This window comes from Acipenser ruthenus, unplaced genomic scaffold (assembly GCF_902713425.1).
Source record: "Acipenser ruthenus unplaced genomic scaffold, fAciRut3.2 maternal haplotype, whole genome shotgun sequence".
NCBI lineage: Eukaryota > Metazoa > Chordata > Actinopteri > Acipenseriformes > Acipenseridae > Acipenser > Acipenser ruthenus.
Window position 1 is genome coordinate 68679 of NW_026708029.1, and position 14454 is coordinate 83132.

Below are 14454 nucleotides of genomic sequence, written 5' to 3' on the forward strand. Positions count from 1 at the left end.
ATTTGTATCAAAATTTGGGAGAAGGCGATGGTGGTAAGAATGAGGTTTATTATACCATTGAATAAATTGTGTATGAAGTCATCACTATTGATTAGGGGGTGAGGGGTTGAGGAGTTGACCTGACATTTATTACAGGTTTTACAAAAAGAAGAAAAAAGGACTAGCCTCCAGGACTGAAAAAAAGAAACAAGATATATATTTTTATATCACTTTATTTTGGGAACTTGACAGCACAATAGAACCCCCCCTATCTTCATTCCAGGGCTGTGTTCTCACTTCCTGTACCCGTTGGCGAGAATGCCAACCAGGGTGCCAAACTCCACAATGTCAATTTCGCCATCCTTGTTGTCATCCAGGCATTTCAGCATCTTGGTGACATCAGCATCGTGACCTTTCTGTTTAAAACAAGACAAACAAACAAAAAAAGTGATCTAGTGATCTCAAACTGCAGTTACAATGTAATTCTAGTCTAGCGATCTCAAACTGCAGTTACAATGTGATTCTAGTCTAGCGATCTCAAACTGCAGTTACAATGTAATTCTAGTCTAGCGATCTCAAACTGCAGTTACAATGTAATTCTAGTCTAGTGATCTCAAACTGCAGTTACAATGTAATTCTAGTCTAGCGATCTCAAACTGCAGTTACAATGTAATTCTAGTCTAGTGATCTCAAACTGCAGTTACAATGTAATTCTAGTCTAGCGATCTCAAACTGCAGTTACAATGTAATTCTAGTCTAGCGATCTCAAACTGCAGTTACAATGTAATTCTAGTCTAGCGATCTCAAACTGCAGTTACAATGTAATTCTAGTCTAGCGATCTCAAACTGCGTTATTTGTCCTAGTTTACTATAAACAGCCAATATACAACAAAAAAAACAGCTAATATTTCTGCCCTCCACTGGGTATATGACTCGTGAATATGGATTTGAACGACCAATACTGTAGACAGAGTAAATAAGAATTAACTAAGAATGTAAATTTCCTAATAATAATAATAATAATAATAATAATAATAATAATAATAATAATAATAATAATAATAATAATAAAGTATTGCAGCTATTCTGCTGTTTAAATGCAACGCTGGTTAACTGACCAGGGAAGTAACCTCCTTCTGCATCAGTGCCTTCAGCTCCTCGGTGCTCAGTTTGTTTTTCTTGGCATCCTGACCAGCGTACTTGTAGAACACCTCGGCCACGGCCTTGGCTGCCTGTTCAAGCTGAGACATGGTGAGCTGGAGATTGAGTCACTGACAAGGGGAGAGAGAGAGAGAGAGACATTCAGGGCAAAGTGCATTTAAAAGAACAGCCAGTAGAAAAGTTAACCACGGTGAGTCTGCATGCTTTCACTACGGGAGACTTTTACAAGAGAAATACATATGCATTGGTGCAGCGTCTCAAATGAAAAGCAGAGATACAGGAAACACATCAACTAAAATCATTTGAAATGTCGTAGCATTTCTAACATATCTTAAATTAATGCAACTCATGATTAGATATACTGTACACCGGGCCAATGCTATTGAGCCCTTTCCAAAGTGTGCAGGTTTTTTTTACAAGATCTCTCTATACAGTGAAGCAATATTTAATAAAACATTAGCCTGGAACAAATCAAAACTTTTGATCCACCTGCTAATCGCAAATTACAAACCCAGTATTAATAGCGGGTTCCTTCGAGGGTAGAAGGAATAACCTTCTGACAAACAAAAAAAAAACACGCCATCAGTACCAGGTTTGTAATTTTCAATTAGCGCGTGGGTCAAAGTTTTGATTTGGTCCAGGCTGTTGTCTGAATAATTGAGAGTCTGTTCTGATATGAGATCATCTGCATTAGTCTGCTGCGATCTTGCAACCAGGACGAGCAATGAGAAGTGTCTTACTCACCTGCACAGGTAAACACAGAGCTGGAGGTGATGATGATTTGGATGTTGTGCTATTCGTCGAGTCGGGGCAGGGTTTTTATAGAAACCTTTGGGGTAACTCCCTTTTAAACCGTTGCTGTTTATCATGTTTTGTTGCCATGATAATTAAAAAAAAAGTGATCCCACACCAACGCTGGCTCTTCCGCTTAGACCTGCCTCACCTGTTCTGCAATAACTATGCAGGTGGGGCAATTGCCTGTCTGATGTTCAGGTGATCTAAAAACAACAGAGACCGAACCCTGATTCTTTTCATTCTTTATTTGAATCCATTTATTGCGTAAACATGAGCTCACTTCTAAACACACAATGAAAGAAAAGCAAGAGGAAAAATATTTAATAGAACATCAATACTACCTAACAAGCCCGTTTATAAATGTGGCAGTGGTGACCCACAGTGCAAGTATGGCTAGGCGGAATTATCGGTTAAAACATGGTAAAGCGCACAGAAACAAATACACATTATAATTTAAAAAGAGTGCTTAAAAGAGAGCGGTCCTGTCCTGCAGCTGAGCCTGTGCTGCTGCTTGCTGTGGGTGTTTCAAACTAATAAATCCCATCCATGACTACTCATGCAGTCGTCTTCCATTCGGCGACAGGTGTCTGGGGAAGTTATTTTGTGTTTGAAGCACTGATCTTTAGGGAACCGAGATTACAATTGGTAACCCCCATACTCACCTGCAGAAGTCAACGTCCCGCACACAGTGGCATTTCATAAAAACTCCCTGCAAAACATGGAAGTATAGCGACAGGAACTGAGAGCACAGAGCTATTGATTAGAGAACATTGCTTTCCAATTATGTGAATTTCATAAAACTAGCCAGCAGGTGCCGTTACAGAAGTTTCCCATAGTAAAAGCATAGCACAGTGACACCATGGTAAAGCACAGGGAAGCATTGTATTATTATTATTATTTATTTCTTAGCCAACGCCCTTATCCAGGGTGACTTACAATTGTTACAAGATATCACATTATTTTTACATACAATTACCCATTTATACAGTTGGGTTTTTACTGGAACAATCTAAAGTACCTTGCTCAAGAGTACAGCAGCAGTGTCCCCCACTGGGGATTGAACCCACAACCCTCCGATCAAGAGTCCAGAGCCCTAACCACTACTCCACACTGCTGTAAAGCACAGAGAGGTCTGGTAAAGCACAGGGAAGCATTGTAAAGCACAGAGAGGTATGGTAAAGCATAGGGAAGCATGGTAAAGCACAGAGGGGTCTGGTAAAACATAGGGAAGCATTGTAAAGCACAGAGAGGTCTGGTAAAGCATAGGGAAGCATGGTAAAGCACAGAGCATATGGTAAAAAATAATTATCTGTGGTAATTGCATAATATACCAAGCATCAAAAGAAACTCATCACTAGTATAACACATTTATTTTTTTAAAAAAAGGTGTATAAATGATGGACATTGACAATGTTTTTGGCTGCTTTTTAATCACTCGATCATTCATCCTTGACCATGACACGCTTGAGTGACTATGACTGAAGCAGATGCACTTAATCACCTCATTAGTGAGACAGTTGATTGGACGCTGGATATGTACTGGATATACACTGGAGTGATTTCAGCTGTCAAAGCTTGAATAAAAGCAATAAAGAAAATCACAAAAAAAAACAATATGTCACGTCTGTCGAGAGAGCAGCGCCTTCGTGCGATCGGCATGTTGGAGTCTGGACTAGGGCAGCGTGCCGTGGCTCGCCGTCTTGGGTGCTCACAGCCAGCGATTTCAAACCTGGCGAGACGGTATAACCAGACACACTCTGTCAATGACAGAGCCACCAACTGGGAGACCAAGAGTCACAACACCTGCCCGAGATCCACAGATCATTTTGCAGCAGCTTCGTGATGTCAATTGTTAACCAGCACAATAAAAAGTCACTGCACCTGCTCTAAAACAGAGTTTGTCATTTTTCGATCACATCTAGTGAATTTTACCCAAATATAAGTGATACGTTTCTTTTGATGCTTAGTATATAACCAAGGGAAAAGCATAGGAAAACTGCAAAACTACCCTTAAAAATCTGGTAATCTTTTAAAAAAAAGGGTGGGAGCAGTTAAAATAAAGTACCAAGTTGTTTTTAGGGAGCAGTTCTTTCACGGGGTGAGGGAGGGAGGGAGCAGTTCAGTCTCCATGTATCAAGCCTGCCCTGAACTGGAGTGTTCAGTTTTTAGTTTTTAGTTTTTAGTTTTTTTTCTCGTAAGTGATACGTGGCATTGGTATTGCAGTCTTGCTCAACATTAATTTCTTCATTTTCCAAACGCATTTCAACACTTCATACTAAATCCGCACCAACACAACACCACCTACATGTATCAACATTTAACTAATAATTGCATGTAGATTGAGTTCCATTTCTATATGGGCGTGGATGCAACACCTGACAGTGTGGGGTATTTTAAACTGTAACAATCTGCTTCTGTCTGCAATTGCAACAATAGGTTTTAAGTAAGTGAATGTTAATGTACGGTAGGTCTTGGATGACAACCTAGTAACGTACAGATAGACACCCCCTTCTCAACGATTATTGCATTGTCCCCTGGTAAAATCACAGCAAAGTGGAGTAAAGCACAGAGAAGATAATGTCAATGCAGACAGGCAGACAGGGGCACTACAATGGCAATGGTTCTGTGTTATACTGAGGGGGCAATGGTAGCACAAGTACAGTGCAGATGGAATGGGGTGAGGCTGCCATTAACCAGCAGCCTTCTCGAAGTTTCCTGCTTTGGTATCCCTGAAGCACAGCACAGTCTAGTAAAGCACAAAGAAGATAATGAATCACTCCTTCTAAAGAAATGTCCCTGCGGTATCTTGGTAAAAACACATAGCATAGACTTGGCAAACTGGAAAATTACTGCATACCCTGTTTCAGCTGATGACAAGTGGTTAACTCAGAACAATGCACTGAGCTACAGAGAGGGCTAGAGGTTATTTTCTATTTCTTAGCAGACGCCCTTATCCAGGGTAACTTACACTTGTTACAAGATATCACATTATTTTTACATACAATTACATTATTTTTTACACATTATTTGTACATACAATTACCCATTTATACAGTTTTTACTGGAGCAATCTAGGCAAAGTACCTTACTCAAGGGTACAGCAGCAGGGTCCCCCACCTGGGATTGAACCCACAATCCTCTGGTCAGGAGCCAAACCACTACTCCACACTGCTGCTTTCCATGGTCTACCAATAAAGAATCCACTGCTGTAAGCGTGGAACTCCTAACCATTTCCTGACGTATGAACTGATTAACGCTTCCAGCTTCTCTACTGTTGTCAAAGAAACCTCATGCACAGTGAGTGGCCACAGAAGTCTTGTCAGTAGACCAAACTGAAAGCACCAGAGATTAAGTTCAACCCTTCCACTGCTTCTTGTCTCACTTCTCCCACACGAACTGTGTCCTTTACGTCCCCATCATACCATCTCCCAAGACTTTTCACAGGCTTCTCAGACACCGTTGGTTTTGTCTCGCCGTTAATGTAGAACCTCTTATCCACTACTTTACCTTTAATTATAGAGATGCTCCTTGACTTAGTGGGCTTGAATTGCATTTGTGTCCATTCAATGTTATTGGTTAATTTGCCCAATAACCGATTAGTGCAGGCTACTGTTGTAGTCATGGTTGTCATGTCATCCATGTATGCTCGAATTGGTGGTAGTTGCATTCCAGAAGCCAAGCGTTCTCCTCCCACTACCCATTTTGCATGTAAAGCACAGAGAGGTATGGTAAAGCATAGGGAAGCATTGTAAAGCACAGAGAGGTGTGGTAAAGCATAGGGAAGCATTGTAAAGCACAGAGAGGTCTGGTAAAGCATAGGGAAGCATTGTAAAGCACAGAGAGGTGTGGTAAAGCATAGGGAAGCATTGTAAAGCACAGAGAGGTATGGTAAAGCATAGGGAAGCATTGTAAAGCACAGAGAGGTCTGGTAAAGCATAGGGAAGCATTGTAAAGCACAGAGAGGTCTGGTAAAGCATAGGGAAGCATTGTAAAGCACAGAGAGGTCTGGTAAAGCACAGGGAAGCATTGTAAAGCACAGAGAGGTGTGGTAAAGCATAGGGAAGCATTGTAAAGCACAGAGAGGTCTGGTAAAGCATAGGGAAGCATTGTAAAGCACAGAGCATATGGTAAAAAATAATTATCTGTGGTAATTGCATAATATACCAAGCATCAAAAGAAACTCATCACTAGTATAACACATTTATTTAAAAAAAAAAGGTGTATAAATGATGGACATTGACAATGTTTTTGGTTTCTTTTTAATCACTCGATGATTCATCCTTGACCATGACATGCTTGAGTGACTATGACTAAAACAGATGCACTTAATCACCTCATTAGTGAGACAGTTGCTTGGACACTGGATATGTACTGGATATACACTGGAGTGATTTCAGCTGTTAAAGCTTGAATAAAAGCAATAAAGAAAATCACAAAAAAAAAACAACATGCCTCGTCTGTCGAGAGAGCAGCGCCTTCGTGCGATCGGCATGTTGGAGGCTGGACTAGGGCAGCGTGCTGTGGCTCGCCGTCTTGGGTGCTCACAGCCAGCGATTTCAAACCTGGCGAGACGGTATAACCAGACACACTCTGTCAATGACAGAGCCACCAACTGGGAGACCAAGAGTCACAATACCTGCCCGAGATCCACAGATCATTCTGCAGCATCTTCGTGATGTCAATTGTTAACCAGCACAACAAAAAGTCACTGCACCTGCTCTAAAACAGAGTTTGTCATTTTTCGATCACATCTAGTGAATTTTACCCAAATATAAGTGATACGTTTCTTTTGATGCTTAGTATATAACCAAGGAAAACTGCAAAACTACCCTGAAAATCTGGTAATCTTTTTAAAAAAAGGGTGGGAGCAGTTAAAATAAAGTACCAAGTTGATTTTAGGGAGCAGTTCTTTCACGGGGTAATGGAGGGAGGGAGGGAGGGAGCAGTTCAGTCTCCATGTATCAAGCCTGCCCTGAACTGGAGTGTTCAGTTTTTAGGTTTTAGTTTTTTTTTCCCGTAAGTGATACGTGGCATTGGTATTGCAGTCTTGCTCAACATTAATTTCTTCATTTTCCAAACGCATTTCAACAGTTCAGACTAAATTTGCACCAACACAACACCACCTACATGTATCAGCATTTAACTAATAATTGCATGTAGATTGAGTTCCATTTCTATATGGGCGTGGATGCAACACCTGACAGTGTGGGGTATTTTAAACTGTAACAATCTGCTTCTGTCTGCAATTACAACAATAGGTTTTAAGTAAGTGAATGTTAATGTACTGTAGGCCTTGGATAACAACCTAGTAACGTACAGATAGACACCCCCTTCTCAACGATTATTGCATTGTCCCCTGGTAAAATCACAGCAAAGTGGAGTAAAGCACAGAGAAGATAACGTCAATGCAGACAGGCAGACAGGGGCACTACAATGGCAATGGTTATGTGTTATACTGAGGGGGAAATGGTAGCACAAGTACAGTGCAGATGGAATGGGGCGAGGCTGCCATTAACCAGCAGCCTTCTCGAAGTTTCCTGCTTTGGTATCCCCTGAAGCACAGCACAGTCTAGTAAAGCACAAAGAAGATAATGAACCACTCCTTCTAAAAAAATGTCCCTGCGGTATCTTGGTAAAAACACATAGCATAGACTTGGCAAACTGGAAAACTACTGCAAACCGTTTCAACTGATGACAAGTGGTTAACTCAGAACAATGCACTGAGCTACAGAGAGGGCTAGAGGTTATTTTTCATTTCTTAGCAGACGCCCTTATCCAGGGTAACTTACAATTGTTACAAGATATCACATTATTTTTACATACAATTACATTATTTTTTACACATTATTGGTACATACAATTACACATTTATACAGTTTTTACTGGAGCAATCTAGGCAAAGTACCTTACTCAAGGGTACAGCAGCAGGGTCCCCCACCTGGGATTGAACCCACAATCCTCTGGTCAGGAGCCAAACCACTACTCCACACTACTGCTTTCCATGGTCTACCAATAAAGAATCCACTGCTGTAAGCGTGGAACTCCTAACCATTTCCTGATGTATGAACTGATTAACGCTTCCAGCTTCTCTACTGTTGTCAAAGAAACCTCATGCACAGTGAGTGGCCACAGAAGTCTTGTCAGTAGACCAAACTGAAAGCACCAGAGATTAAGTTCAACCCTTCCACTGCTTCTTGTCTCACTTCTCCCACACGAACTGTGTCCTTTACGTCCCCATCATACCATCTCCCAAGACTTTTCACAGGCTTCTCAGACACCGTTGGTTTTGTCTCGCCGTTAATGTAGAACCTCTTATCCACTACTTTACCTTTAATTATAGAGATGCTCCTTGACTTAGTGGGCTTGAATTGCATTTGTGTCCATTCAATGTTATTGGTTAATTTGCCCAATAACCGATTAGTGCAGGCTACTGTTGTAGTCATGGTTGTCATGTCATCCATGTATGCTCGAATTGGTGGTAGTTGCATTCCAGAAGCCAAGCGTTCTCCTCCCACTACCCATTTTGACACCCAAATAATAATTACTTCCATTGCCATGGTAAAAGCCAGTGGAGAAATGGTGCATTCTGCCATTATTCAAATTTCTAGACATTGCCATGTAGTGCTGAATTCTGAAGTTGAAAAACTACATTGCAAATCTCTGAAGTAGGCTTTCACTAAGTTTGTTATTCTCGGTAGACTGAAAAAAATCAAATGCTGCCCAAAGTAGTTCATGTGGTACCGAACCATATGCATGAGCTAAAACCAGGAATGTCACGTGGAGCTAAACAAAAGACACTTTGTTTTACAAAACCAGACAACTCAGTAATATAATTTAAGGGTCTCTCCAAGACATTTATACTAAAATATGTAAATCAAACCCATACGCATTCTTCTTCTTCTTCTTCTTCTTCTTCTTCTTCTTCTTCTTCTTCTTCTTCTTCTTATTATTATTATTATTATTATTATTACACGGTCTGTACAGGTTGCATTATAATTAATGATTATACAAATCTTAAATAAATATATTGCAATACAATCTTTCATGGTGTGTTTTCATTAAAAGCCTGGGGGTGTGTTCAGTACACTGTTTGTTGTATCAGAGGTATGGAATGTTGTATAGGTGCAGTTGTGGGTGTGGAATCACTATTGAAGGCTGTTTTTTTATTCAGTATTTCACAATTTTAATTGTGTAGGTGGCAAAACAAAAAATAATAAAACAACCGTTTACAGGGCAGTTCCCCCAAAAGTTTCTATAAAAACCCTGCCCGGTCGCCACAAAAAACACCCAACTCTTCACCTTCTCCAGCTCTCCGTTTACCTGTGCAGGTGAGTAAGACACTTCTCATTGCTGCAGCTTTTTACAGTTAGGTCCTGGTTGCAAGATTGCAGCAGTATTAGACCAATTCCAATCAGTTCTGTACACTGATGATGAAAGTCACTTTGCTAGAGTTAGTTTTAGCAGTTTAAATAACTGCATGCATTGACTGCAATAAGCTGATATGCATTTTAGCTTTAATGCATGCAAAGTTTGCATTACTAAATATATATATATATATATATATATATATATATATATATATATATATATATATATATATATATATATATATTTAGTAATGCAGAGGTGTGGTAAAGCATAAGGAAGCACTGTAAAACACAGAGAGGTTTGGTAAAGCATAGGGAAGCATTGTAAAACACAGAGAGGTGTGGTAAAGCATAGGGAAGCATTGTAAAGCACAGAGAGGTCTGGTAAAGCATAGGGAAGCATTGTAAAGCACAGAGAGGTCTGGTAAAGCATAGGGAAGCATTGTAAAGCACAGAGAGGTCTGGTAAAGCATAGGGAAGCATTGTAAAGCACAGAGAGGTCTGGTAAAGCATAGGGAAGCATTGTAAAGCACAGAGAGGTCTGGTAAAGCATAGGGAAGCATTGTAAAGCACAGAGAGGTATGGTAAACTATGGTTAGTGCATATTATAACCATGGGGGGAAATGCAAAATTACTCTTCAAATGTATTATGATGTCTCTCTCCCCCCCACCCTCTTGTCAGTGACTCAATCTCCAGCTCACCATGACTCAGCTTGAACTGGCAGCCAAGGCCGTGGCCGAGGTGTTTAACAAGTACGCCGGTCAGGATGCAGAGAAGGACGTGCTCAGCACAGAGGAGTTCAAAGCACTGTTGCAGGCTGAGATTCCCAAGCTGGTGAGTAAAACAGAAATCAGAGCCAGAAGGGCCAGTCAGAAATGCTGCAGCATTTGTTATCTTGCTATTCCTGTTGTGTAATAAAGATCACTGAAGGTGTGGGTATGGGATGTTTAGATTTGTACATGAATGAATGTTAAAGTTATATATTTGAGAAGATGTTTGTATTATAAGATTGCATGCATGTTATATAATAATAATATTTAATTCCATGAAAACAAAAAAGAAAAGTTAATTATTTACATCGGATGAGTAATCAGTATCAGACTACTGGCTGTTAGGATTGATCCATCAAAACTAAAAAACAAAACAAAACAAAACAAAAAAAACACTACCAGTCAGTCCCGAACAATCTAAAGGGGCGGAGCTTAATAAGTGACTAAGTGACAATTATTAAAGGCATATGCCCTAGGTCTTAAAAAGGGAGCGTTGCAAGACACCACTGGCTTATTTAATTAGAAACTCTCAAGTAGTCTTTCTGCAAAGATACTTTAGTGCTGAAAGTTAATGCAGTAACGCTTCATAGATGCCTCCAATGCACTGACTAGAGAATCTAAAGTCTTGTTGCTCGCTCTTTTCTAAGTGACTATTATTAATTGTTTTTATTTTTTAAAACAGAAAAACATTAATTTAGTTCAAGCGAACGCAATGATGAAGCGCATTGATGACAACAAGAGTAAAAGCATCGACCTGAAGGAGTTTGGCACCATGGTCGGGGTCCTGGCTAAGGGGTATAAAAAGTGTTGACTCTACCAATCCTGAACCGTGACTGCAGATCAAGAAGGGGATGAGGAGAGAGGAGGTTCAAAGTGTGTTGTCATGATGCGAAATAAAAGTCAAGAAAAAGAAATTTGTGTTTGAGTGACTGTTTTCAAAATAATAATAATAAAATAATAATAATAATAATAATAATAATAATAATAATAATAATAATTTGTTTATGAAATGACTACAATCACTTAATCAAAATCTATTAAATGAGATGGGATGGAATGGGATGGGATCCAATATCTATTATTGTTAATCATTCACAACTCCACAATCCTGAAATACCCAGCTATAACAGAGTACAGTAGAAAAAAAAAGATTTAGGAATCATTACAGTGAAACTGTCAGAATGATATTATCCTTTAAGAAACCTCCAGAAAAAAAAACTTTACTTCTCTAATATTAGAAATCTCTAATATTCATTATAAGTCACATATCAGATATCAACCAATCCAATGAGGGAAACAAGACTCCCATTGCATAGCAGTTTGATCCATTCTTGGTTTGAAGACACACCTGAGCTTGTTACCTACACACTGGGGCTAATCAAGCTGGTAGTAAAACCTGGAATGGGTGATACCAAGTTATGGGGGGGGGGGGGGGTCAGGAAAAAAGTTATGTTTTACAAAAATTAAGACATTTTTAATTTTAGAAGCTATTCCTGAGTACAAACACAATCTTCATTTGTATGATTTATTAATGTGTGATCAGAAAGGCTATTTTATAAATAAATATATTTGTATAATTAAAAATATATATTCAATTGAGAACAGGTGTCACAGCCTAATGCTCACTAACTTTCACCCACGAAAATTCACGGGGGTGAGCATTAAGTCGTACATCTGCATAGTGAACGTTTGCAAACCTTGGTTAGCTTGTCCCAGATAAATGGTACTCACTGGAGTGCCATCTAGTGGTATCTCATTGTAAATAGAAGTAACAGGTTAGTTTGCTATGAATGATTGATGACCCGACCTGTCCATTATTTTATTCCTGACTCTGAACAGACCTTAATGCAGCCACTAAACTACACACTTGCTGTTAGATATATTTTAACGTTTTTTTTTTAATATATTTGTCTGTTTTATTTTCTGTAGAACAACACAACCCCACAGATTTTGGTAGAATAAGGGAGTCTACTAGCAACTACTAACAATAAATACAGTAATAATAATATTTAATATAAGACAAATAATGAGATAATAATAATGATTCGCTGAGAAAATAACTATCGAAATGCCCAGAACAGGTTTAAGTTTCTAAGTTCAAAATGTTTGTTTGTCTGAAAGGTATCGACTTACTGATGTGTTGACAGGAAAAAAAAAAATTCAGGCCGGGAAAGAAGATCAGGCAAATTCACTGCACAGAAGCTGACAGGATAGCTACGAAGTAAATACAACAATATATATCGCAAACTTCGCGAAAGAGACACCGCCGGGTCCGTGTGTGACTTCACAACTGTAAGGAATAGAAATCTGACAGTTGAAACGTAACTGCCCAAGAGAACGTTGGCGCTGATTTAAATTTTTTTAAAAATTTAGGACGAGCATTCCAATCGCAGCTCGAGGCTATTGCTTCTGGTAACGGCTGCCTGGGTGTTGAAATCCAGCACCGTCGCAGTTTGCTAGTCCCCTTAAATTACGCAAACTGTCCACAAAGGTAAGTAGTTTATTTATTTATTTATTTATGATAAAATAAGCTGGAAATGTATAGAAATGCCCGCAAGGGGGCAGTACTAACTTATCATATATAATTCACGACCTGTATGAATTTGATTCCCTTCCCAGGGAGGTGTGTCTTTGGGTGTCTGAAAAAAAACTGTATTTATGTAGTTTGATACATTTAGACTTGTACGTTTGCAGTTAACAAAATTAGAGTACGTTATCTTAACAACGTAGATGCCAGTTAAAAATGCTCCGCAAAATTACAAAGCAGCCTGTCCGCAGATTAGGACAATATGGGTTAAAGATGAATTGTATTTTATAAAACTGTTATGATAAATAAGATTTTGTTTCAGCGGAAAAGTCATTGAAAGTGACTTTTTTTGCTATCTGTGTCTTCCAGTCGAAGTTTCTGTGTTTCCTGAGGACAGTTAAAAAAACGGTGTTTATGTGTTTGTTCAACTGGTGGTCTTGACAACGCTCCCACACGGCGTTGCCAGGCAACACGCTGTTTACGAGTCATATTCAGTAATGAAACCCGGCCCCCTCCCCTCATCCTCTGAGCTTCCGGTCTGTTCTCTGGGCTCAAATCATTTCTGTCAACACGCTGCGTTCACACAATAATAAAGTTCCGTTTCCAGTTTTTTTTTTCCAGGCTGTAGCTCCCATAGTAAAATAAACAAAATAGCGCAGTGTAATAAAACACAGTGTAAGTATAGCATTGAAAACCCCACAGAGGTACTGTAAAAGCATATTGAAAAACAACGCATGGTAAACGAACCCAAGTGTAATGAAGCATAGCGATGCTGTGATAGAGCATAGGGAAGCATTGTAAAGCACAGAGAGGTCTGGTAAAGCATAGGGGAGCATTGTAAAGCACAGAGAGGTCTGGTAAAGCATAGGGAAGCATTGTAAAGCACAGAGAGGTCTGGTAAAGCATAGGGAAGCATTGTAAAGCACAGAGAGGTCTGGTAAAGCATAGGGAAGCATTGTAAAGCACAGAGAGGTCTGGTAAAGCATAGGGAAGCATTGTAAAGCACAGAGAGGTCTGGTAAAGCACAGGGAAGCATTGTAAAGCACAGAGAGGTCTGGTAAAGCATAGGGAAGCATTGTAAAGCACAGAGAGGTCTGGTAAAGCATAGGGAAGCATTGTAAAGCACAGAGAGGTCTGGTAAAGCATAGGGAAGCATTGTAAAGCACAGAGAGGTCTGGTAAAGCATAGGGAAGCATTGTAAAGCACAGAGAGGTCTGGTAAAGCATAGGGAAGCATTGTAAAGCACAGAGAGGTATGGTAAAGCATAGGGAAGCATTGTAAAGCACAGAGAGGTCTGGTAAAGCATAGGGGAGCATTGTAAAGCACAGAGAGGTCTGGTAAAGCATAGGGAAGCATTGTAAAGCACAGAGAGGTATGGTAAAGCATAGGGAAGCATTGTAAAGCACAGAGAGGTCTGGTAAAGCATAGGGAAGCATTGTAAAGCACAGAGAGGTATGGTAAAGCATAGGGAAGCATTGTAAAGCACAGAGAGGTCTGGTAAAGCATAGGGAAGCATTGTAAAGCACAGAGAGGTCTGGTAAAGCATAGGGAAGCATTGTAAAGCACAGAGAGGTCTGGTAAAGCATAGGAAAGCATTGTAAAGCACAGAGGTGTGGTAAAGCATAGGGAAGCATTGTAAAGCACAGAGAGGTGTGGTAAAGCATAGGGAGTTTCTGTAAAAGCATAAAAAAACAACCATGGTAAACTAACCCTTTACCATGCTTCCCCTAGTAAAAGTACAAAGTGTAATAAAGCACAGTGAAAGCATTGTAAAGAATACGGTAAAGCATATTAATAAACAGGGAAAAGCATGTTAACTATGGTAAATGCTTTTTATAACCATGGGAAAAGTAA

At 39.6% G+C, this 14454-nt stretch overlaps 2 protein-coding genes across 2 annotated transcripts; one reads left to right on the top strand and one right to left on the bottom strand.

Moving 5' to 3' along the window:
- Nucleotides 1-194: 194 nt before the first annotated feature.
- Nucleotides 195-2039, bottom strand: LOC117968288 (protein S100-B-like). Its single transcript, XM_034915958.2, has 3 exons — nt 1885-2039; nt 1098-1250; nt 195-395 (listed from the first exon to the last, which is right to left on the bottom strand). Exons 2-3 carry the CDS (start codon nt 1227-1229, stop codon nt 273-275), a joined length of 255 nt encoding a protein of 84 aa, XP_034771849.1. The 5' UTR covers nt 1230-1250; nt 1885-2039; the 3' UTR covers nt 195-272.
- A 7064-nt stretch (nt 2040-9103) lies between these two features.
- LOC117395459 (protein S100-Z-like) lies at nt 9104-10987 on the top strand. Its single transcript, XM_033994368.3, has 3 exons — nt 9104-9263; nt 9985-10137; nt 10756-10987. The coding sequence occupies exons 2-3, from the start codon at nt 10006-10008 to the stop codon at nt 10882-10884; spliced, it is 261 nt and encodes an 86-aa protein (XP_033850259.1). The 5' UTR covers nt 9104-9263; nt 9985-10005; the 3' UTR covers nt 10885-10987.
- The last annotated feature ends 3467 nt before the right edge of the window (nt 10988-14454 follow it).